The sequence below is a fragment of the Carettochelys insculpta genome, chromosome 12, assembly GCF_033958435.1.
Source record: "Carettochelys insculpta isolate YL-2023 chromosome 12, ASM3395843v1, whole genome shotgun sequence".
Classification (NCBI taxonomy): domain Eukaryota; kingdom Metazoa; phylum Chordata; order Testudines; family Carettochelyidae; genus Carettochelys; species Carettochelys insculpta.
The window spans coordinates 145,514-170,232 of record NC_134148.1 but is presented as its reverse complement, the minus strand read 5'-3'; the positions used below and the strand labels follow the sequence as shown (position 1 = coordinate 170,232).

General features: G+C 47.6%; 1 protein-coding gene across 1 annotated transcript in view; it reads left to right on the top strand.

The window, feature by feature from the left end:
- Positions 1-24,719, top strand: part of CCDC33 (coiled-coil domain containing 33) — a 305,981-nt gene that overhangs the window by 205,373 nt on the left and 75,889 nt on the right. Inside the window, 1 exon segment of the mRNA XM_075006670.1 lies at positions 5,285-5,328. Within this exon segment, the coding sequence (XP_074862771.1) occupies positions 5,285-5,328 (44 nt within the window).

Here is a 24,719-nt window from a genome sequence, read left to right as displayed (position 1 = left end):
GGATCTGTTCTACATCAGGGTGGGATGCCTTACTGGCAGTGCACTCTCACTCTGCTGTCTCACCTTGGCAGCCAGACTTGCTAGTTCTAGTGCAGAGGCCTTCCAGGGCAATCAGGAGCTGTGGAGAGGGACAGAAGATCCAAACAAGAGACAGCTCTGGAAGTGTCTGAGACCCAAGGTTCCCTTAAAGCCATTAATCTGAGTGGCATGCCCAGGAAAGAGACAGTGCCCTATGATAGGCTGAAGGAAATGGGGAAGGAACTTGAGCCCTCTGTGCATTATCTTGCTTAACCAGTGGGAGGCCTAGAGCAACTGCAAGGCTCTTCAGCTGGGTTTTGTAGGCCAAACTGATAAAATGCAAGACCATCCCCCACATTTTTCTGAGTCCCACTTGGCTGCTTGGATGACCCTTTGTCTCATTGACACGATCCTCTGTGCTGGGACTGATGGAGCTCCCATGGCAGAGGCCTGTAAAAGTGAACTGAGAATGAAGTCAGCCCTCTGAGCATAATCTCTCTTCTAGAGGGAATCGGCGATCTGCTTTGGCCCTCTCCTCAAACATCTCAGTCACAGCCCGGTGCCAGCTGGTCACAGGATCTCCCCACCACAGACAGCTTCTAAGTGCTGAGCAGAGGAAAATGCAACAGTTAAAAGGGATTCTTGTACTTTGAGTGGTCCCTGTGGGTGCTCCACCTGAGGTGTCGGGCTTGCCACGGCGTTGCAGATTGGAGATTTCCAAGCCATCTCTAGTCAGACTGCGCATGCTCAGATGCGCGCTGGCCCTTTGCGCGCTTTCGATCACATGCGCTATCTGGTCCATGCCATTTCCTCTCAACCGTCAGTGGCTGCAGACGAACTTCACCTCGGCTTTAATGGCTGAAAAGATGATAAAACATTTAATGGTTACTAGTTGTTAGTTATTTCTTGTTAGTCCTTTTCTCTTGTGAAAAAAACCAAACTGTTCTTTGATGTATATAGTTTAAAAAAAAAAGATGAGGAAAAAGAGGAGAGAGAAGGAGCGTAGGAGAGCAGATAAGACTGTGGCCTCCCTGTCTTTAACTTAGTGGATCTTTAAACCTTATCTACAGTTGTTTCTGTTCATTGTTACTTAAATACCCTTGTTAAAGTTAGACTTCATTAAGTTGCTTAACAAAGAGATGTCTCCAGTGGGTTTCCAAAAATGTGAATCCTGACGTGAAGCCACGCCGGCCTCAGACAGCCATAGTAAATGCATTTGTTGCCTGGGTGAGACCCACATACCCCAAAAATGTCCTCACTGTTCTAAGTTGATGGCTAGGGCAAGAAAGGACAGTGAGATAAGGCTAAAAATGATTGTATTTGACAAAGCCCTCCAGCCTGAAACAACTGAATCATCTCCTCTGGAAGTACCACAGAAATGGAAGGCAACCTCCCTGACTTCCTCAGGTCAGAAGAGGAAGAAAACATCACCAACTCGATCCTTGCCTATACTGTTCACAGACAGGATGAGTGAGGCACAGGCCCGTGGCATGCTTGCCACTAAAGGAACCGAGAGACCCGGAGAGCAAAAGACTGCCAGGATCTCAGTCTGTCAAGGATGCAGCATTAAAGACCCTGCAAACACCTAAGTGTCCAGTGCCAGAGACAATGGCACCAAGGCCCCTGGCACCAAGAATAATGGAACCGGAACCGTGGGAATGGAAACTCCCGGTGCCGACTCCCCGTGCGGCATGGGCTCCAAGTGTGGAACAGCCAGCACCGATATCCGCACTGAAACCCGTGGCACCAAAAATAACACAAGCCACATTGGCACTGATCCACCCATTCCAAGAACAGAGAAAAGCATGCTCCAAGACTCGGCACCGAAGTCCATCACCGGACCTGTTCGTGGCACCACTCTCTCCCAGCTCTCCTCCTGAAACATATATGCTGGAGTGGCCAACAACTCCACTATCACCTTTTCTGAGAATACCATCTCCGCTCCCACGGCCCCCCTCCTCTTGGCTCAGACATCCTTCACCTGAACCCCGACACTCATATGAGCTACATGCATACCCTTATAGAGCGTCTCTGCCTATGTCCACATCATCTAGGAGATCTCACTCCTCCTCTCATCATGGATACAGGCGATGCTCACGCTCCAGGTCCTCATCACTGGGGCTGTGCCCTTGCCACTATGCACACTCATACCACCGTGAGGACTACCATCAACATTGGCACTACTCAAGGTCCAAGAACAGATCTCCACATCCATGTCCCTCATACAGACACTGCTCAACTCCCCCAGCCAGGAGGGATCATTTCCCCCCTGCCCAAGAGAAGGCACGGAACTGGTTATAGACCCTCCTGCAGAAGGCCCAGGGGAATGGGAACAAGAAGTATCGGAGGAACAAACAGAGGCATATCAAATAGATGCTTCTTCGTCCTCCCCAGATGAGGCTGTCGTCCCAGGAGATATATCATCCCCCAGATGACCTCGGACAGTTCCAAGAGCTGTTCAGAAGAGTAGTTCAATCCCAGGACACACAAGTGCCATAGGTGCAAGAGAAGCAACATAGGCTTCTTAAAAATCTGAGACCTCCCACATTGTCAAAGATTGCCATCCAGCTGGATGAGGCTATCGCGGAGGCTGCCACCAACATCTGGCAAACCCCACCCTCTATTCTGCCAACCAATAAAAGGGCGGACAAAAAGTATTTCGTTCCATCAAAGGGAATAGAATTTCTCTTCAATCACCCCCAAGCAAATTCCCTTGTCATAGAGTCCTCTCAACAAAGGTCAAAGATACCACAGTACAAATCCACAGTGTCTGACAAGGATGCAAAGAGACTGGACTTATTTGGACGGAAGGTATACTCATCCTCCACCCTCCTACTACGCATGGCCAACTATGCTGCACACCTTTCCAATCATAATTTTGACAATTATGCTAGACTTACATCACTCATGGACTATCTTCCAGATGACAAGAAGCCGATCCTGAAAGCAATAGTTCAGGAAGGATATGCGGCTTCACGCACAGGAGTCCAAATTGTGTTAGACGTGGCAGACACAGCAGCATGCTCCACAGCCACTGCAGTGGTGATGTGGCAAGTGTCCTGGCTGCAAATATCTGGCATTCCCAAGGAACTGCAAACGAAAGTCGAAGATCTTCCGTTCGATAGGGCAAAACTGTTCACGGAAGTCACAGACTCGGTCCTCCATTCCAGCAAGAACTTGAGAACGACGCTTCGAATGCTGGGCATGTACAACTCCCCACAGAAGGAAAAGATATTACCCATATCAATGATGCTACACTTATCAACCTCAGCACCCACAGTACTGATGGGGTTTTGACCAAGGGCATCAGCAACATCAAAGGCAGCCTCAATGGCATCCCCAGCAAGGCTGCAATCCTGCACCGCAGACAGCCAGGCAGCAAATTTGACTGCTATGTCCAGGACCCCAAAACCACATCCATCATTCAGTGCCAGCAACAACCTCCGCCTCTATTTCACCATCAGCTCAGGCCATTCTGCCACCAGTGGAGGAGTATTACTACAGACAAATGGGTACTAGAAATCATTGCTACAGGATACACCATCCCATTCTGCTTCCTACCACCACAAAACCCCCCTACCCAGTCCCTCTTCAGGGACCCCTCTCACGAGATTCCACTGATACAAGAGGTTGATCATTTCATTTCTATAGCAGTGGTAGAGTCCTAACTGAGTTCCAGGGGAAAGGGTTTTATTCCCAATACTTCCTCACAAAAAAGAAATCAGGAGGCTGGAGACCAATCCTAGACCTAAGGGCCGTCAACTGATACCTCCGCAAGCAACGCTTCAAAATGACCACTATTTCCTCTATAGTTACAGCACTGGATGATGGAGACTGGTTTGCAGCCCTCGACTTACAGAATGCGTACTTCCACATAACCATTCACCCCCGCACAGACGCTTCCTGTGCTTCACCATGGGTACACAACACTTCCAGTACAAAGTTAAGTCTTTCGACCTCTCTTCAGCACCCAGGGTCGTCACAAAGACACTTGCAGTAGTGTCGGCCTTCCTACACCGACAAGACGTTTTCATCTTCCCATACCTGGATGACTGCCTCCTGAAAGGCACTTCGCATGATAGACATTACTACAAAAACATTCCACTCGCTGGGCCTAACCATCAACTTCCAAAAATCAATGATGGAACCCATGCAGGACATAGAGTTCATAGGAGCACATCTCGATTCCATCACAGCAAGAGCCTATCTGCCTATCGTAAGCTTTCATGCTATCCAGTCCCTGATACAGGTGTTGCTATGCAGCCCCACAGTACAAGTATTAACTTGCATGCAACTCTTGGGACACATGGCTGCCACCACATCTGTGGTGCAGAACGCCAGACTACAATTTCACAGCCTCCAGCACTGCCTGCCAACCGTGTATGTACCAACAATACACACCACTCACAAAAGAGTATCACCTCCAGCAGAGGTGCATCTTTGCCTATCCCATCACAACGCGGTTCCTGAAAGGCCTCACGAACTTGTACCCTCCCCAGAAACCAATAGCAGCACTGTGGAGTTTAGATCTGGTCTTGGACACATTGTCTAGGCCTCCCTTCGAACGCTTAGCCACCGTCTCTCTTCGCCTGTTTACCTTAAAAATGACTTTCCTTCTCGCTATCACATCTGCCCGCAGAGTGAGCGAGCTGGCTGCAGTAATGGCGATTCCACCCTACACAATTTTCTTCAAGGAGGCGGTAATACTATGCCCACATCCTGCTTTTCTCCCAAAAATCTCTTCAGAGTTCAACATCAATGAACCAATAACTCTACCGTTCTTCTACCCCAAACTGCACAACTCGAATAAGGAGGTGCGACTTCATGCACTTGATGTAAGAAGGGCGATGGCTTTCTATACAGATGGAGCCAAACACTTCCGAAAGACAGACTGACTGCTGGTGTCCCTTGCCCCCAGATCAAAAGGGGAAGGACTGTCCTCGCACAGAATTTCGAATACCATCATATCCTGTATAAAGATGTGCTATGCCCTATGTAGGACCCCTCTGCTAACCCAGCCCAAGGGTCGCTCTACCAGAGCAATGGCAGCCTCCACAGCCTTCCTCAGAGGAGTCTCCCTGAAGGGCATTTGCAGAGCAGCAACATGGTTGTCCTATGACACGTTTGCCAAACACAATGCAATTCATCGGTTGCTGGAGGAGGATGCACGCCTACTGATGGCAGTTCTCTCAGGGGCAAGCGACACATAAGCCAGTACCCACCTCCATGTTTTGGGGTCACTGCTGGGTAGTCACTTGAGGTGGAGCACCCAGGGGGACCACTCGAAGAAGAAAGAGAAGTTACTCACTTGTGTAGTAATGATGGTTCTTCAAGGTGTGTCCCTGTGGGTTCTCCACTACCCACCCATTCCTCCCTGCTTTAGAATTCTGCTTTATATCTTCAGAGGGGTCAGAGGCGGTTGTTGAGGAACTGGCATGGACCAGATTGCACACATGATCTAAAGCGCACGAAGGGCCAGCACGCATCTGAGCATGCGTGATCCGACGAGACACGGCTTGGAATTCTCCGATCTGCGGCCCCAGGGCGAGCCCGACACCTGAGGTGGAGTACCTGTGGGGACCACTCGAAGAACCATTTTTACTACACAAGTGAGTAACTTTTCTCTTTTTGCATTCAAAGTCTTATTGAACAGGTGCCACTTCAACCAATGCCACAGAGTGTAGGGGCATGATACAAATTTCAGAAAAATCTCTGTTAGGGGCAGAACCAGGGATGAATGTAACTTAAAATTTCCTACAGGCACTGTCCTATTGCAACCCAGGTCCATGCCAGCTCTTTAAATAGCTTCCTGGTGGCTTTTACACCAGAACAGAATAGCAGCAGACAAGGAGCACAAGGCAGAGGTAGGAGGTGGAGAGAGGAGTGACAAACGAGAGCAGTAAGAGCTAATGTCATGGGATCCCCAGTATGCAACCTGGGGGATCACTCTGTCCCCTTAATTGACTAATCTTGGTTGTTTCCCACAGTGCCTTACTGGTAACAAGCATTATACTCCTCCAGGTGCTGTTAGCGCTTGGTACAACAGCTTGTGAAGACCGTCACTCAGTCAGATTGCATGAATGCTCCCAGAGCCATGCACAATACACACAGAACTAGCACCAGCCAACTCCCTTCAACTCGTTACCTCAGGAACACGCCATCTTCGACCACTCAAGATCTTTTCTTGAGAAATGCAAATTTATTTCTCTTTTTTCAATCATCTGGGATCTCTCCTGATCTCCATGAGTTTTCAGAGATAATGGTCAAAGGCTCTGCAATGACGCCTTATAATTCCCTTGGTGCCCTTGGATGCATTAAATCCGGACCCTCAGATCTGTATGTGTCTAGCTTTTCTAAGTGGCTCTTAACCTGTTCTTTCCCCACAAAAGGCTGCCCACCTCCTTCCAATACTGCATCGCCTAGTGCCATAGGTTCGGAACTGATCTTGTCCGTGAAGACTGAGGCAAAAAAGCATTGAGTAGTTCAGCTTTTCCTGCATCATCTGTCACTAGGTTACGTCCCTCATCCAGCAATGGCCCCACACCCTGTCTGATCACCCTCCTACTGTTAACATGCTTGTAGAAACCCTTCTTGTTACCCTTCACATTCCTGGCTAGCTGCAATTCCAGTTGTGCTCTCACCTTCCTGATGACTCCCTGGCATTCTCCAGCCATATATTTATACTCTTTTTTAGTCATCTGTCCAAGTTTCCATTTCTTATACACATGCTTTTTGAGTTTGAGCTCACCAAGGATTTTCCTGTTAAATCAAGCTGGTTGCCTACCATGTTTGCTTTTCTTACTAGGCATCAGGATGGTTTGTTCCTGTGCCTTCAGTAAGACATCTTTAAAATACTGCCAGTTCTCTTGAACTCCTTTCCCCTTCATATTAGCTTCCCAGGGATCCTGCACATCAGTTCTCTCAGGGAGTCGAAGTCTGCTCCTCTGAAATCAAGTGTCTGTATTTTACTGCTCACCTTTCTTCCTTTTGCCAGGATCCTGTAATCTACTATCTCATGGTCACTGCAGCCCAAGTTGCCACCCACTTCTATTGCTCCTACTTATTCTTCCCCGTTTGTGAGCAGCAGGTCAAGCTATTCACAGCTCCTCGTTGGTTCCTTCAGCACTTCTACCAAGAAGTTATACCCAACATTCTCCAAAAACTTTCTGGGTTGTCTGTGTGCTGCTGTATTGGTTTCCCAACAAGTGTCTGGGTGCTTAAAGTCTCCCATGAGAACCAGGGCCTGTGATCAGAAGCTTCTCTTAGTTGTCTGAAGAAATCTTCATCTACCTCATCTATCTGATCTGGTGGTCTGTAGCAGACACCAACCACAACACTGTATGCTGTGTTCTGTGGAGCAAAGTAGACCACAATTACATTTCAGGGCCCTGCCTTTGCTCTTTTTTTTTTCCCCAGTGGTATTGGAATGGCGCCTTCAGGGACTGGGATGTATTTAATCAAATTCATCCTTGGTGCAACTCCCCTGAAACCATAGACTTGCAAATTCAGAAGGGACTGTGTTGGTCATCTACTCTGTCCTAAGAGCAAGTAGACTTTCGTTTTTGCAGACCAAAAGCATAAGAAGATCCAAGGGCTAGGAGTCACCATTAAACAAATTAAATTTTGAAATCAAGTATTTTCTTGGAGAAAGGGTCATTAAGCATGAAAGCAGGTTGCAGGGTAGTGATGGATTCCCCATGACTTAGTCTTTCTAACAGACATGCTTTAATCCAGCTCCTGGGAGAAATTCTACTACCTATGTCTGGGCAGGGATGCAAGTGATGACAATTCTACCACATCCCCAAGTGAACTGGTCTGATGGCTCATGACAGCCACCCTTAAAACATGGTGCCTTATATCTCATCTGACTTTGCCTACTTCAGCTTCTAAACTTTAGCTCTCCTTAACCTTTTTTCTTCTAAGTTAAAATGCCATCTGGTATTAGAAATCTTCCCAGTCAAGTACTTGTAGAACATGATCAAATTACTTCCTAACCTCTAGGATCAGCTATTGGTCTTGCACTATAAGGCAGGTTTTCCAGAGCTAGAATAATTCTTGTAATTCTTTTGTGAAATCGTACTTCCAATAAACTAAAACAACATGTGTTTGCATCAGGGATTAATATGGCCACAACCTACCCAGTTTTGCAGGCCTGTAATTGCTTCAGTAGCTTTCCAAGGCCAGGTTAACACAAGGGGGCAAAGTAGAACTAAGTTATACAACTCCAGCTACACAAATAGCATAGCTCTTGTTGACGTACTTTAGTTCAATTTACCATGGCAGGGGTCAATTGGAAGGTTTTGCCATTGGGCTTCGCTTACTCCTCACAAACTCCATGGAGTACTGGAGTCAACAGGATTGTGAACAGTGGTCAATTTACCCTGTCCCTACTGGACCTGCTAAATCAACACCAGGGAGATCAATCTCCAGAGTGTTAATGTGCTGATAAGTGTTGACAAGCCCCAAGTGATGACCACTTCCTGGGCCAAACACAGAACTGGAGGTGTCACCAGGTTAATGGTGGGAGAGCTGGGTATGAACAGAAACCATCTGTGAGGAAGGAGACAAAGATGCAATGTATCCTTTCCATTTGCACATGTGATAGGCTTCTGACTTGATTTTACCACCTTCTATTCCACTATAGGAAAGGATGGAAATTATCAGTTTGTGTCCAAGGCAGTTGAATGAATGAGGGCATTGCCTCTTACCAAGAGGCACTTGCCGAGCAGACAATAGGAGCTGATGCATTTTATGACAGTGAAAAGCACCATCAGATAAGACACTCTGAAGTGCTTTGCATTACAGCGCTAATCCCCTGTTAATATCACAGAATCATAGGGCTGGAAGGGATCTCAGGAGGTCATCTAGTCCAGCCCCCTGCTTCAAGCAGGATCAACCCCTACTAAGTCATCCCAGCCAGGACCTTGTCCAGCCGGAACTTAAAAACCTCAAGGGATGGAGAATCCACCACCTCTCTAGGCAACGCATTCCAATGCTTCACCACCCTCCTGGTGAAGAAGTTTTTCCTAATATCTAACCTATACCTTTTCCTCTTCAACTTCTGACCATTACTCCTTGTTCTGCCATCTGACACCACTGAAAACAGTTTCTCACCCTCCTCTTTAGAGCTCCCCTTCAGGAAGTTGAAGGCTGCTATTAAATCACCTCGAAGTCTTCTCTTCTGTAAACTAAACAAGCCCAAATTCCTCAACCTATCCTCATAGGTCATGTGCTCCAGACCCTTAATCATTTTTGTTGCCCTTCGCTGAACCTGGTCTAGCAAATCCACATCCTTTTTATACTGGGAGGCCCAAAACTGGACACACTATTCCAGATGTGGCCTCACCAGTGCCGAATAAAGAGGAATAACTACTTCTCTAGATCTGCTCGAAATGCTTGTCCTAATGCACCCCAGTATGCCATTAGCTTTCTTGGCTACAAAGGTACACTGTTTACTCATATCCAGCCTTTCATCCACCATAACCCCTAGGTCTCTTTCCATCGTACTGCTGCTGAGCCAGTCGGTCCCCAGCCTGTAACAATGTTGAGGATTTTTCCGCCCCAGGTGCAGGACTCTACACTTCTCCTTATTGAACCACATCAGATTTCTTTTGGCCCAGTCCTCCAGTTTATCAAGGTCCCTCTGGATTCTCTCTCTACCCTCCAACGAATCTACCTCTCCCCCTAGTTTTGTGTCATCCTGAAGGCTAGCTGTCATTGAGTGGCAATTTGCAGGCCTATTTTGCTGATTCCCCCGTGAAGTGTTGCTCTGGAGAAAGGTGCACGGGCAGTGAGAAGTGGCTGAGAGGACAGAACTGAAATCACTGTGAAACTGCTTCCTGGGGGGAAGCAGAGACTTTTTTTCTTGGACAGATTTGGACGGATGGCCAAGAAGAGAGCATGGGAGCAGCAGTGTTCAGGGGATGGCTTTTGGCTGTTTCATGCAGGATCTCAAAGACAGAAGCAGGTAGGAGTGAGGACCTGTGCAGACCCTTGTTGTTGTTCAGGTGTTGTACTGTACAGCTCTGCAGCGGGTACCTGCTCTCACTTTACCAGGGTCAGTGACTTGCACTCACCTGACCATGGCCCACTCCTGCAGCCCTGCCTTCAGCAAAACAACCCCCATGAGAGAGACTGGTAAGATCAGCCCCTTAGTTCACATGCTGCAAGAGGACAGCCCAGCAGCCTGGTGATGAAAGTGATGTGCTGACCCAGGGGAGCGTGGGGAATTGCACAGGTGCCCTGAGAACCTAGGGATTTCTCTATGAATCTCATGCCATGGGCAGGACTGAGGTTGAAGAGCCATTCCTGGCACTGCCTTGCCAGTCTAGTAATGTGACACATGGGAGGGTACAGTCCACACCACAGCCAGTGGTGTGCTATTGAATGAAAGATTACATGCAAATATAATCACTGGTATTGTTCGAAACTGAAATAGCTTTCTCACAGTCCTCAGTGTTTCTTAATGATATTGCGCCCTTAACGTGTTCAGCATGACACTGCTAGCTGTACAGTAGTAGTAACACCTAGCTGTTAAAATATTTTTGATCAGTAGATAGTGTCTTTTCAGATGCAGTGAGTGTCATTTTCCATATTTTACAAGTGAAGCACTAGAGGCATAGCACAGCGAAGTGCCTTGCTCAAGGTCACCCTGCAGGCAAGGAGCACAGCTGAAAACAGAAGCCAGGTCTGAATACCAGGCTAGAGCTCTAGCCACTAAAGCAATGTTTCCCAAATGGTGTTCCCCGGAACTCTGGGGTTCCGCAAAATGAAAATAAGGGTTCCACAAGAAAATCCCATTACAACTGCTGACTGCTGTGTGACTCCCTGCCCTGCCACGGCTGAAACAATAGAACTAAATGTAATTGGTTTAACAGCTGACAGGGTGGCGGGAGGGATCTGTCCGTTAAACCAAATGAATTTAATTCCATTATTTCAGCAGTGGCAGGGAAGGGAGCCGCAGAGAGCCCCTCACTCACTCCACTACCCAAATGTCTGCACCCCTCCAGTGGGTGTGGCTGGACTCACTCCCACCAGTGGAACACCTCTGCGCCAGCATTCCTTCTGCTGGGTGCATGTGGCCGCCCGGTGTAGGCTCCACAGCCAGCACCACCAATGGGTTAGTCCCCGGGGCCAGTATGGGACTGAGGCAGGTTAATACTGGGGATGGGGGTGGAGGGTTGGGGATGAGAGGAGTTAATCTTGGGGATGTGGGGGCTGGTTTGCAGGATGGGGGATAAAGTTTGGGTAGAGAGGGACTATTTGACGGCTGAGGCAGGTAAAGCCTGGAGGTTGGGGGCGGGTTTGGAAGTCAAGGTGAGTAGACCCTGGAAGTGAGGTTCCAGAAAATCCTTTTGAATTTTTAAAAGGATCCTGTGGCCTGATAATTTTGGGGAGCACTGCACTAGACCACACTACAGTTCTGATCCCTGGCAGTGGTGTCACAGCAGTATCTGTAGCTCTTATTCTAGAATAGAGGAGTCAGGGGCCTTGGTTGCTCCAGGGGAAGGTTTCTTCAGGGCACCAGGAGCAAGGGAGGTGTAAAGTGTGGGTCAGATTCTTTGAGGCTGGTGTCAATGGTTGAAACTCCACGGAAGTCATTGGAGCTGCACTGCACCCATTTATCCCAGTTGAGATCCGGCCTGGCAAGCTTTCTGACTGGGTGGGGGAACTATAAGAAAGAATGAGCAATTTCCTTCATCTGAGGCCCCTGTAAGCCTCACTGGAGAAATCATGGGAGTTTTCTCTTTGACTTTAGTGTAACCAGGATTTAACCTGGGGTGGGCAACAATTTTTGCGGCAGATGGGGGCACTCCAAGAATTTAGCAAGTAGACATGGGCTTCACTCTTCTATCTTAACTGAGGAGGTGTGCGGTCTGCAATGGTTGTTGGGAGCAGAAGGAAGCTCAGGGCAGAGGATTGGGGTGCCAGAGCATTGTGGTGAAAGAGGGGGTTGTGACCTGGGGCAGGGGATTGGGTTACAGTAGAGGGTGCAGGATCAAGGAGAGGGTATGGGTGCAGGAGAGGATTCTGACTTGAGGGACAGTTATCGGAGTGGGTGCAGGGTCTGGGAGGAAGTTGGGACCTGCGGAGGGAGCTTCAACCTCCAAGTACCTCCAAATTGCCTAAAACCCCCAATGACACATGATGAATTTGACCCGTCAGGGTGCTGGAACGGCTGAGCCGTCAACACCCAGCAAACTCATTGGAGGGGCAGTTATCTCTATCAGCTGCACAGGATCAAGCTCATAATAAAAGTTCCATGCAGGTGTTGAACTATACAGTGCCAGTGCCAGGCAAATGTGACTGCAGGTCCATTGAGAGTGCTGGGGCATCACTCCTGAGGTCCCTTCCAGTCCTAGGATTCTGTGATTCTATGATAAACACCACCAAATTAGTAACAGAGAGGAAGCCGTGCTAGTCTATACACTATCAAAACAAAAAGCAGTCAAGTAGCACTTTAAAGACTAGCAAAATAGTTTATTAGGTGAGCTTTCATGGGGCAGACCCACTTCTTCAGACCATATCCAGACCAGAACAGACTCAAAATTTAAGACACAGAGAACCAAAAACAGTGAGCAAGGAGGACAAATCAGAAAAAGATAATCAAGGTGAGCAAATCAGAGAGTGGAGGGGAGGGGGGGAAGATCAAGAATTAGATTGAGCCAAGTGTGCAGACGAGCCCCTGTAGTGACTCAAAAAGTTCCCATCATGATTTAAACCACATGTACATGTGCCGAATTTGAATATAAAAGCCAGCTCGGCTGCTTCTCTTTCTAGAACGGTGCGATAATTCTTCTTCAGTAACACACATACCGTTAGGTCATTGACAGAATGGCCCATTCCATTAAAATGTTGACTAACTGGTTTGTGGATCTGGAGTGTTTTGATGTCTGTTTTGTGCCCGTTGACCCTTTGTCTAAGGGAGTTAGAAGTCTGTCCAATATACAAAGCATCTGGGCATTGTTGGCACATGATGGCATATATGATGTTAATAGAGGAGCATGAGAAAGTGCCTGTGCTTCTGTGAGTAACCTGGTTAGGTCCAGTGATGGTATTTCCAGAGAAGATATGTGGACAAAGCTGGCTGCGGGCTTTGTTGCAGGGAAAGGTTCCAGGACTGGTGTTCCTGGGGTATAGACTGTGGCTGTTAGTGAGGATCCTCATGAGGTTGGGAGGTTGTCTGTAGGAGAGAACAGGCATGTCACCCAGGCCCTTCTGGAGTATAGCATCCTGATTAAGGATAGGTTGTAGGTCTTTAATAAGTGGTTGCAGTGGTCTGAGTTGGGGGCTGTAGGTGATGACCAGTGGTGTTCTGTTCTTGGCTTTTTTGGGCCAATCTTGGAGTAGCTGGTCTCTGGGTATTCGTCTGGCCCTGTCGATTTGCTTTTTACTTCTCCTGGTGGGTAATTCAGGTTTATGAATATTTGGTAAAGTTCTTGTAGTCTTTGGTCTGTCAGTTGGATCAGAGCAAATGCGATTGTACCTAAGAGCTTGACTGTAAACAATGGATCTAGTCACGTGAGCAGGATGGAAACTAGAAGGGTGTAGATAAGTATAGCGATCAGTAGGTTTTTGGTACAGTGTGGTACTGATCAGGCCATCCTTGATTAGTACTGTAGTGTCCAGGAAATGTATCTCTTGCATGTTGTAATCGAGGCATAAGTTGATGGTGGGGTGTAGATTGTTAAAGTCTCTGTGGAATTCTTCTAGAGCCTCTGTACCATGAGTCCAAATCATAAAGATGTCATCAATGTATCTTAAGTAGAGGAGTGGTAATAGGGGACGAGAGCTGAGGAATCGTTGTTCCAGGTCAGCCATAAATATATTAGCATATTGTGGGGCCATGCGGGTGCCCATAGCAGTTCCACTAATCTGGAGGTATAAATTGTCCCCAAAACGGAAATGATTGTGTGTGAGAACAAAGTTACAGAGGTCAGACACTAGATTGGCTGTGGTGGCATCAGGGATGGTATTCCTGATTGCTTGTAATCCGTCTTTATGTGGAATATTAGTGTACAGAGCCTCTACATCCATTGTGGCAAGGATGGCATTATCAGGAACTTTTCCGATGTTTTGTAATTTCCTCAGGAAGTCGGTGGTATCTCGGATATAGCTGGGAGCGTTGGTGGCATAGGGTTTGAGGAGGGAATCCACGTAACTGGATAGTCCGGTGGTAAGGGTGCCAATACCTGAAATGATAGGGCGTCGAGGGTTTCCATTTTTGTGGATTTGGGGAAGTAAATAGAATAATCCAGGCTGCGGCTCAGATGGTGTGTCTGAGTGAATGAGGTCCCGAGTAGCAGCAGGGGGTTCCTTCAGTAGTTGTTGTAATTTCCTTTGGAATTCCAAAGTGGGATCAGCAGAGAGAGGTCTGTAAAATGTGGTGTTGGAGAGTTGTCTGGCTGCCTCCTGTTCATAGTGGCTACGTCTACACATGAAGCCTACATCGAAGTAGCCTATTTCGATTTCGATGAATAACGTCTACACGTCCTCCAGGGCTGGCAACGTCGATGTTCAACATCGACGTTGCGCAGCACCACATCAAAATAGGTGCTGCGAGGGAACGTCTACACGCCACAGTAGCACACATCGAAATAAGGGTGCCAGGCACAGCTGCAGACAGGGTCACAGGGCGGACTCAACAGCCAGCCGCTCCCTTAAAGGGCCCCTCCCAGACACACTTGCACTAAACAGCACAAGATACACAGAGCCGACAACGAGTTGCAGACCCTGTGCATGCAGCATGAATCCCCCGCTGCAGCAGCAGCAGCCAGAAGCCCTGGGCTAAAGGCTGCTGCCCACGGTGACCATAGAGCCCCGCACGGGCTGGAGAGACAGCATCTCTCAACCCCCCAGCTGATGGCTGCCATGGAGGACCCCACAATTTCGATGTTGCGGGACGCGGATTGTCTACACGGTCCCTACTTCGACGTTCACTATTCCGATCCCCTCATGAGGTTAGCGACTTCGACGTCTCGCCGCCTAACGTCAAAGTTAACTTCGAAATAGCGCCCGACGCGTGTAGCCGCGACGGGTGCTATTTCGAAGTTAGTGCCGCTACTTCGAAGTAGCGTGCACGTGTAGACACAGCCAGTGTGACTTATTCAGGATGACAACAGCACCCCCTTTGTCAGCTGGTTTGATTATGATGTCTGGGTTATTTTTGAGACTCTGGACAGCATGGCGTTAGTCAACATTTTAATGGAATGGGGCATTCTGTCAATGACCTAAAGGTATGTGTGTTACTGAAGAAGAATTATCACACCGTTCTGGAAAGAGAAGCAGCTGAGCTGGCTTTTATATTCAAATTCGGCACATTTAGACGTGGTTTAAATCGTGATGGGAACTTTCTGAGTCACTATAGGGGCTCGTCTGCATACTTGGCTCAGTCTAATTCTTGACCTTCCCCCCCTTCCCCCCACTCTCTGATTTGCTCACCTTGATTATCTTTTTCTGATTTGTCCTCCTTGCTTACTGTTTTTGGTTCTGTGTCTTAAATATTGTCTGTTCTGGTCTGGCTATGGTCTGTAGAAGTGGGTCTGTCCCACGAAAGCTCACCTAATAAACTATTTTGCTAGTCTTTAAAGTACTACTTGACTGCTTTTTGTTTTGACCCACTGAATTAGGTGATGTCTACACTCCTCACTGCAGCACAGCTGTACCACTACAGCAGTGCCACTGTAAGCCGCTTTTTGTCAATGGGAGAGAGCTCTCTTACTGACCAAATAATCCAGCCCCCCAACAGCGACAGTAGCTTTGTCAGTAGTAGAGCATCTCCCTGGCCTCACCAACAAAGTGCAGTGCATACCAGCACTTTCCGTTGCTGAAACTTTTATAGGTCAGGGAGTGATTTTTCATACCCCTCAGCAAGAAAAGTTCCTAAAGACAAAAGTGCAGTGTAGACATAGCCTTAGTTTCTTAATAGTTAATAAATCCTGGCTTTAATGTTAGCTTTGTGTGCCAAGACATCCTTTTCTAGTGCTAATTAACCAGCAAATGAGCCTTGTTGGTGTTCATTGGTTTTTTTTCCATTTTAATTAACAAGCCCAAATTATTTCAAGCCAGTTAGGAGAATCAGCCAAGCAGGATGGATCAGTTGAGCCAAAGCTGCCCTCACCACTGCTAGAACAGGCTGTGGCTGGCTGGCACCTAGAAGTAAATAGAATGGCTAGAGGGTAAGATGTTGCACATTTTTAGTTCATTAGCGCAGGCAGTGCTGTGACATTAGTGCTGCTGAATGTACTCATTTTATTGACTGATTTGCACTCTGATTAAATGGAGAAGAGAGTTGTGTCGGTAAAGAATGCCCATAAATAAGCAAACATTTGAAATACAAGGACAGAGGTATATTGATAGATTGCTGCAATGATCTACCCAGCCCCACACTCTGCAGGCAATGTCTGTGAATTGGAAATGGGAGGGACAGTGAATGTTTAAACTTCTTTAGGCAATTATGTCCCAAATGAGAACTTTTGTAGTATAGGAATGAATTCTGAAATGGACTTGACAGCTCATTGAGATCCAGTGTAGAAGTCTCAAAATGGAATAGAGCAGGGGTGTCCAATATATTCACCATGTGCCACTTGAGGCAAATAGGACACCATGTTGTGGTGAATATGGTTCTAAAGCCACATGTGGCTCTTGGAGTCTTTAAATGCGGCTCCTCCTGACAGCCACACAAGGGGAGTGCTGTCCACCCACTCTGCACTCGTGCTCCACTGCTTGGTGGAAGAAGCACGTGGTGGCTCTGGTGGCAGCTGCCGCAGCAGCAGCCCTGGTGGCCCTAGTGTTATGGAAATGCTCACTGGCCACCACAACAGGGCTAGGTCCGACTCTAGGATCCTGCAAATACTACATTAAGGGCCCGATCCAAAACACAGGTTTATTGATGTACTGAAGTACAGCTCGAGCTGGGTGCCTCCAGGGAGGGACCCCGCCTTGCAGAAACCATTAACAATTATACCCCCACAGTTTGTAACACCGCCCATGCCCCTGCCCAGAGTCCAATCCCCTAATCTGAGTAGGGGTCTTCACTTTTCCTAATTGGATGGATCCAGGTGCTGGGAAGATGATCTTGCTGTAGACACCCGATCATCTTCAAGCAATTGTTATCCAAACTCCTTGCATTCCTCTCTCGTTGCTATCTTTTCAAATTCCTTTTCTGCTCATCAAGAACCAGTTTCTACTGGTTTTGCAGCCGCCTCCCTATTATTCTGCTCACATCAGCCTGACCTGGGCCTAAGGCTTCAACAAATTTAGTGACTAGTGCTAAGCTAGGAGAACAAAATTTCTTATAACATTTCTTAAAACATGTATACTTCTTAAAGCATGTATACCAGTGATTCCCCATAACAGTCCCCCCCTTTTTATTTTGTAGGCATCCCTGCCTACCTGTACTCTACTTTGCATAAGCATTTTGCGATAACTTTGCATGGAGCGTGTTAACATATTTTGTATAAGCTCTCTGATAGGTGAAGCCATACAACATAATATCATTAAAACAATAAGCACAGGGAGAAGAGTTTTAACTATCAGGCTGAATAAACTACTTAACCAAGGTGATAGACCCCAACCCGAAAATAAGTCCTGAAACGAGTCACCGTTAGGGGCGGTGTAGGCTGTCTGTGCTCCAGCCCGGGCATGGGCCTCGGCCTGTACCACCTCCTTATAGATCTCATTACTGCTATCATTGATATATACACAACATCGGGACCCAATTAGAGCACACACTCCTCCCTGGGAAGCCAAAAGATAGTCGAGAGCCAACCTATTTTGCAGGGAGTAAGTTCTCAGTTGTTGCACTTCCTTGTTTAGTGCCTCTATAGCTGTTCCTAAATCCCTAACAGAGTCTTCCAATTCCAAAGCCACTTTTTCTAACACCATCTGTAGCCTGATGGTATATCGGCCTATACGTGCCATAGCTGGCCCTGTTAGGAGTGGGATCATCCCCAGGGTAGAACATCCTATAAGTTTCCCTTCTGAGAGGGGATTTTTTGCATTACCATCTAGCGCTTTATTGAGTCTTTGGAGAGTTTCTTCTCAAGTTTCAGTGGGAGCATCCTGTGTGTTTCTGATTTTCCCTATAGGTAGGGAAGAGGTCACATAAATGTGGGGAACTCCGTGAGCCACGTAACAACTACCAGTCCAATTGGATGGTAACACCTTATAGGCTTTCTGACCACACACAAAGTAATGGCCTTGTAGGGCCCAATAAGGACTATTCCTTAGGGGCATGCCCTCTACATTTAATGCAGTCTTTCCGAATAAATTGTACGCTCCCAAAGGGGCTTCCCATCCTCCCGATTGGCTGCGTCTAGAGGAATTTCTGATAGTTCCATTCAAGTTACACTCCCCATAGGGGCCACTACAAATCTACCACTGTCCTGACACCCCTGAGGCATTGACCAGATGACAGGCCACATTTGTTTGACTCCCAATAACAGATGGGTTATTCGTAATAACCTCCCCAAAAGGGAATGAACAACCACCCCCACATTGGCAGCCCCCATCTGATGTCTTAATCCAATACCCCTCAGCCCACTGAGTAATAATACAAGAACTCCTCCCTACAGGACGTGCATACAGATCGGACTGATTCCAGGTAAAACAAAACACTCCTTCAGTTTGCACTGCCACTGAATATTCCCAATCCTGATATGTAGCTTGCTGTAAGGATTTCTTATCCCAAAAAGGGGAATCTGCTGAGTCTCTATTTCCCAAGCTCTCTGTAGCTGCTAATTCTATCAGTGGCAGGGGGACCATAATGAGGGGTATCCCTGCCTTAGGGGACAGTGGAGTCGGGGCACACAGCCAGCAATTGGTCTGGTCGGTTAAATTGGCTACATGATGCGCAAGCAAAACAAAAGAATTATACTCTCGATATGCATAACTTGGAATTAACAGCAATCCAAATAACGCTAACAGTAAAACCATTGCTGGGGCTCTTAGGAACAAGGGTCCCCTATACATGGATGGGCCCAACTAGGTGATGGTTTACTAGTTACTTGAGTCCACCAGTAAAGTATTACAAGGATAATACAAATTATTCCACACAGGGTCAGTGCCACTCCAAACCCAGTTCAGCCAAAGTCAGACATGGAAGAGATGACTTATCCACTGTATTCTCTTCTGGAGTTCACCCAAGCACATCAGCAGGAGAGTCAGGAGGTTGTTCACTCTCAATGCACTCTGTTTTCTCTGTTGCAGGCAGGGTGGCAAGGTGCTTTACCTGGGTATGGTGAAACTAAATGTCTTTCCCAGCAACCTTAACAGCAAAGTAAGAGGTTAATAACACCACATAAGGACCCTCCCACTTCAGCTCAAGCTTAGTTTTCCATGAATGTATCTTAATCATTACCCTGTCTCCTGGCTGAATATCATGCACTCTTATCTCCATGGGAACGGTTTGACCCCATCTAGCTTGGTTCCACATACTTTCAAAGTGCCTTTGCATCGCCAGAACATACTGGGTTAATCACTCATCTCCATCCAAGAGGCTGGTCCTGGCTGGGATATAAGTCCCTGGAATGGCTAACTGGCACCCAAACAGCACTTCTGCAGGAGAGAGACCCACTGGTTGTCTAGGGGTTATGTGAACCTCCCACAGAACCAAATTCAGAGCCTGTGGCCACCTCAGACCTGTATGTGAGCAGACCCGTGCTATCCTACTTTTAAGGGTTCTGTTCATCCTTTCCACCTGTCCCGAAGACTGGGGGTGGTAGGGAGTACGTAGCTCCCTGCGAATCCCTAACACTTGGTACAATTTTTCCAGAATCCCTGCACAAAAATGTGACCCCCTATCTGAATCTATTACCTCTGGTACTCCATATGTAGGGATAATGTCCTTTACCAAAGCTTTAATGACTGCAGCAGTATCAGCTTTTCGGGTTGGAAAGGCTTCCACCCATCCACTCAGTTGATCCACAGTCACTAAAAGGTCTTGTATCCTTCTGCTGGTGGCATATCTGCATAGTCAATCTGTAGCCGCTGGAAAGGGAAATAAGCCCATGGACGGCCCCCCATCTGCATTTTTGGGTGAGTATCAGCAAACTTCTGGCAGGTGGGGCAAGCTGTGACAACCCGTTTTACTGCAGCGTAAACTCCCGGTGCTGCCCAAGTCTGTAAGATATGAGCCGCTATAGTTGTGCTGTCTCCATGGCTCCGATCATGGTACCATCTGGCCACTGGTAACAGGTATCGGCGAGGCAAGATGGGTTTTCCCTGCAGGGTCCAGATTTTGTTATTGTCCTGCACAACTTCCCACTTCCTCCAATCCGCTATTTCCTTATCCTGTACATCTGCATACAGCTTAGCTGGATCTGTTACCTCTGGCCAATTTGTAGGAGGGATGGCAGCAACTCCTAGGTACACTTGTCGGGCGGCTGCTTTCGCTGCTCGTTCTGCAAATGCATTCCCTTTGGCTATGTCAGAGACACTTTTTGTATGGGCTGGGCAGTAGATTACAGCAATCTCCTGTGGAAGTTATATAGCTTTCAACAATTCCTGTACTTCTGGTCCGTTGGCTATAGCCTTTCCTGCTGAAGTGAGAAAACCTCTCTCTTTCCACAACATTCCTGTTGCATGACAAATTCCAAAAGCATACTTAGAATCTGTGTAAATATTCACCCGCAATCCACTGCTTACCTCTGCTGCCCGGGTTAATGCAATCAGTTCAGCACCCTGGGCACTCATTGATGGGGGTAGAGGCTTTGCTTCAATCACCTTATTCAGATCTGTGACTGCGTATCCCGACCGATGTTGTCCCTCCAGATAATATGAAGACCTGTCTGTAAAAAGTACTAAATCCGGATTTTCAAGGGCCTCATCCCGGAGATCCTCATGGTGTCTGCTAGAACTGAGAAGTACCTGCTCGCAGGAGTGGTGCGGTTCCCCATCCTCTGGTGGTGGCAGCAGGGTTGCGGGGTTCAGGACATTACATCTCTTCAGGGTCACATTGTCTGCTTGCAATATAGTTAACTCGTATCAGTGTCCCCTCTGTGGTGACAAAGCTTGAGTAGCATATTGTTTTAATAACAGTTCTACTTCATGAGGTATGTACACCGTTAGGGGGCGCCCAAGTACTATAGGTCTGGTCTTTTCCAGCACTGCTGCGGTGGCTGCCACAGCTCTGATGCACCCTGGCGTCCCATTCATAACTGCATCCAATTGTACAGAATAGTAAGCAACAGGTCTGCGGTGGGGCCCCAGAGTGTGAGTTAGCACTCCACTAGCAACACCTTTATTTTCATGAACGAACAACTCAAAAGGTTTGCTATAGTCCAGAAGGCCTAGAGCTGGAGTGGATGCTAGAGCTGTTTTAACCTTGGGGAAGGCTCTCTCTCGTTCAGGGCCCCACGCTATAGGTTCGATTTCCTCTTTCCGAATGGCCTCTATTAAGGGTTTGGTTAGTTCTCCTAAGCCTGGAACCCAGGGCCTGCAATACCCTACTGCTCCTAGAAACCCCCTAAGCTGTCTCTTGGTTAATGGCCAGGGTATCTCAAGAATGGCTTTAACCTGGTCCGGATCTACCAACCGCATACCCTCCTTTAAAATAAACCCCAAGTATTTTACCTCTGGCTGACACAGCTGGAGTTTGGATGGAGACACGCGATGCCCTTTCTCTGCTAAGGCTTTACATAAAAAGACAGAATCTTTTAAACATTCTTCACAATTTTTGCTTGCTACCAACAAATCATCCACATACTGTACCAATCTCGAGCCCCCTGGGAGTTCAATATCTTCCAAATCATTTTTGAGAATCCTTGAGAAAATAGTAGGGGACCTGGCAAACCCCTGTGGCAATCTAGTCCATGTTAGTTGCTGTCCCTTCCAAGTGAAAGCAAAAAGATTTTGACTTTCCTCTGCCACTGGGATACTAAAAAAAAACAGCTGTAAGATCAATTACAGTGAAACATTTTGCCCAATGCGGAATCTTCAACAATATGGTTGATGGATCAGGTACCACCGGGTGGAGGACAACAACATGCTGATTTATAGCCCTTAAATCCTGGACGAACCGGTATTCCGGATCTCCATCAGCATCTAAATGATTTTTTTTGACTGGCAAAATAGGAGTATTAAAAGGTGACTCTCAAACTCGCAATAGTGATCAATTTGCTTCTGAATGCTTTTGTCTGCCTCCTTTGGAATCGGATACTGTTTAACTGCAGGGGGAGGACCCTCTTTAGTTTTTACAACTACTGGCTCCGCCGATTTCAACAGCCCTACGTCCATCCCCGAAGAACTCCATAGCGACTGTGGGACCGTTTCCTATTTCCTTGCCCTCAGCCAGGACGCAAGAGCCTAAAATGACCAATTTTACTCCACCCGGGTGCAAATAGATCTGAGTATCAAGGGCTTGAAGAAGATCCCTTCCCAGGAGGCAAGAAGGTGATTCCGGAGAAATCACAAAGCGGCCCCACACCCCCTTTCCCCCTATGGTTAAGAAAAGGGGTTTAGTAAGAGCCCTTTCCCGATTACCCCCCACACCATCACAGAGTCTAAAGACCTTCCTCCTTTTGGTTCAAAATTTAGAAGTGAGAGTGTAGCCCTGGTATCTACCAAAAAGGGAACTTCACGCCCATCGATTTTACCCATAATTTGCCCTTGTAGATTTAGATCTAGACACCCCGAAACTAGCCCAGTTGCTTCCAAAATCCCCGACTTCTCCTGTTCTAGTCATTGCCGGCTTGTTGCTCCCTGAGTTTCCACATTCCGTTCCTCCTGATTTCATTGCTGTCCACGCACTCTTCCTGGCTCAGCTCCCCGAGGCCATACCGGACATTCCCTTTTCCAGTGCCCCCTTTCTCCACAATAATTGCAACAATCATTCGGACCCAGACCTCGATTTCTGGTTCCCGAATTCCACCTACCCCTACCTCCTCTTTCTCGGTTCTGGTTTCTCCCTCGTCCCATTCCTTCCCAGATAGCTGCTGCTAACACACTTACTTCCTCCTTCTTCTGCTGCCTTTTACTTTTGGCTTTCTCTTCTTCCCGGCTATTATAGACACACACAGCAAGACAAACTATTTCTTCCATCATTTTCCCTGGCCAATCTGGAACATGCTTAGAGAAGTACTTCTTTATGTGCGGGGCTGACTGATCTACAAATGTAGAGACCATCAAGGGTCTATGTGCCTCTGCCTCCGGGTCAATACCGCCCCCATATACCCTAATCTGCTTAAATAGTCGGGCAAGGAAAGCAGAGGGGTGCTCATCTGGCCCTTGCAGACATTCCCGCACCTTAGACCAGTTAGCAGTCTGTTGGCCTGCCATCCTTATGGCTTCCTCTATGCCTTGCCTAGCCCTGTGTAAAGTCCGATAGTTCGCTTCATTATTGTGGACCCATCCCGGATCAGCTGCTGGCCACGGGGTGCGGGCGTCCCCACCAGCCACCTGTTCCGCCCAGCGGCGGTTGGCATTTAAAATTGCATACCGTTCATCTGGGGTAAACAAAGTCTCCAGAAGTATCTGCACATCTACCCAAGTAGGGTCATGTCCTGAATATTCCCCGAATCATTTGTAAAACATTTTCTGGGTCATCTTTGAGTCTGGGGAGCTGCTGGCCCCAAGTAATCAAATCCTGGGGTCTCCAGGGTTTATGAACTTTACTAGTATAAACCACACGCGCTCCCCCATCGCCCTCCCTCACTGACACCAGGACCGCAGTCAGAGGGGCCTGATAGACAGTAGGAGAAGAGGGAGGAGGTGAAAGAGGAGATATAGCAAGAGGGGGTGCATAGGGTGGAACGGATTCCACAAGCGCAGGTGCAGAAGTAGAGCTCTGTAAGGCCTTTAAAGAAATTTTTCTAGGCTTCTCTTTCTGCCTAACAAATGCCCAATTATCCCACACATACCAATAATCCATTTGTTTAGGGAACCTGCTTTCCAATTGTGCGCGCAAAAAATTTAATTCTTGTAAATCAAAGGTACCTTCACCTGGCCATCGTTCTGCTGGGTTACCCCCTTGAGTTAAAAGCGGCCAGTCTTCCTGACATAACTGCACAAGCCGCCTCTTCCCCAGCCTGTTGGTACCAACAATTTTCCTCCAGTTTTCCAGCACTTCGGCCAAGGGCGTCCCCTTCTCTATGCCAGAAGAATTACCCATCCTGTATTTACCTCAGGTTGCGCCTTAGGCTGATCAGGCTGCACAACTTCCCCAAGTGCACTTCAACCAGTACCAGAATTTAGAATGCAGGATTTTAAGACTCACCCTTCAGTGCCTCCCGTTGCCAAAGATCCCAGGTGAACTCACCCATTGGCGCCAAGTGGACGTTTGGAGACGAGAGGCTCCGACGATGGTCGCCTAGAGTCCCATCTGGGGTGCCAAACTGTTATGGAAATGCTCACCGGCCACCACAACAGGGCTAGGTCCGACTCTAGGATCCTGCAAATACTACATTAAGGGCCCGATCCAAAACACAGGTTTATTGATGTACTGAAGTACAGCTCGAGCTGGGTGCCTCCAGGGAGGGACCCCGCCTTGCAGAAACCATTAACAGTTATACCCCCACAGTTTGTAACACCGCCCATGCCCCTGCCCAGAGTCCAATCCCCTAATCTGAGTAGGGGTCTTCACTCTTCCTAATTGGATGGATCCAGGTGCTGGGAAGATGATCTTGCTGTAGACACCCGATCATCTTCAAGCAATTGTTATCCAAACTCCTTACATTCCTCTCTCATTGCTGTCTTTTCAAACT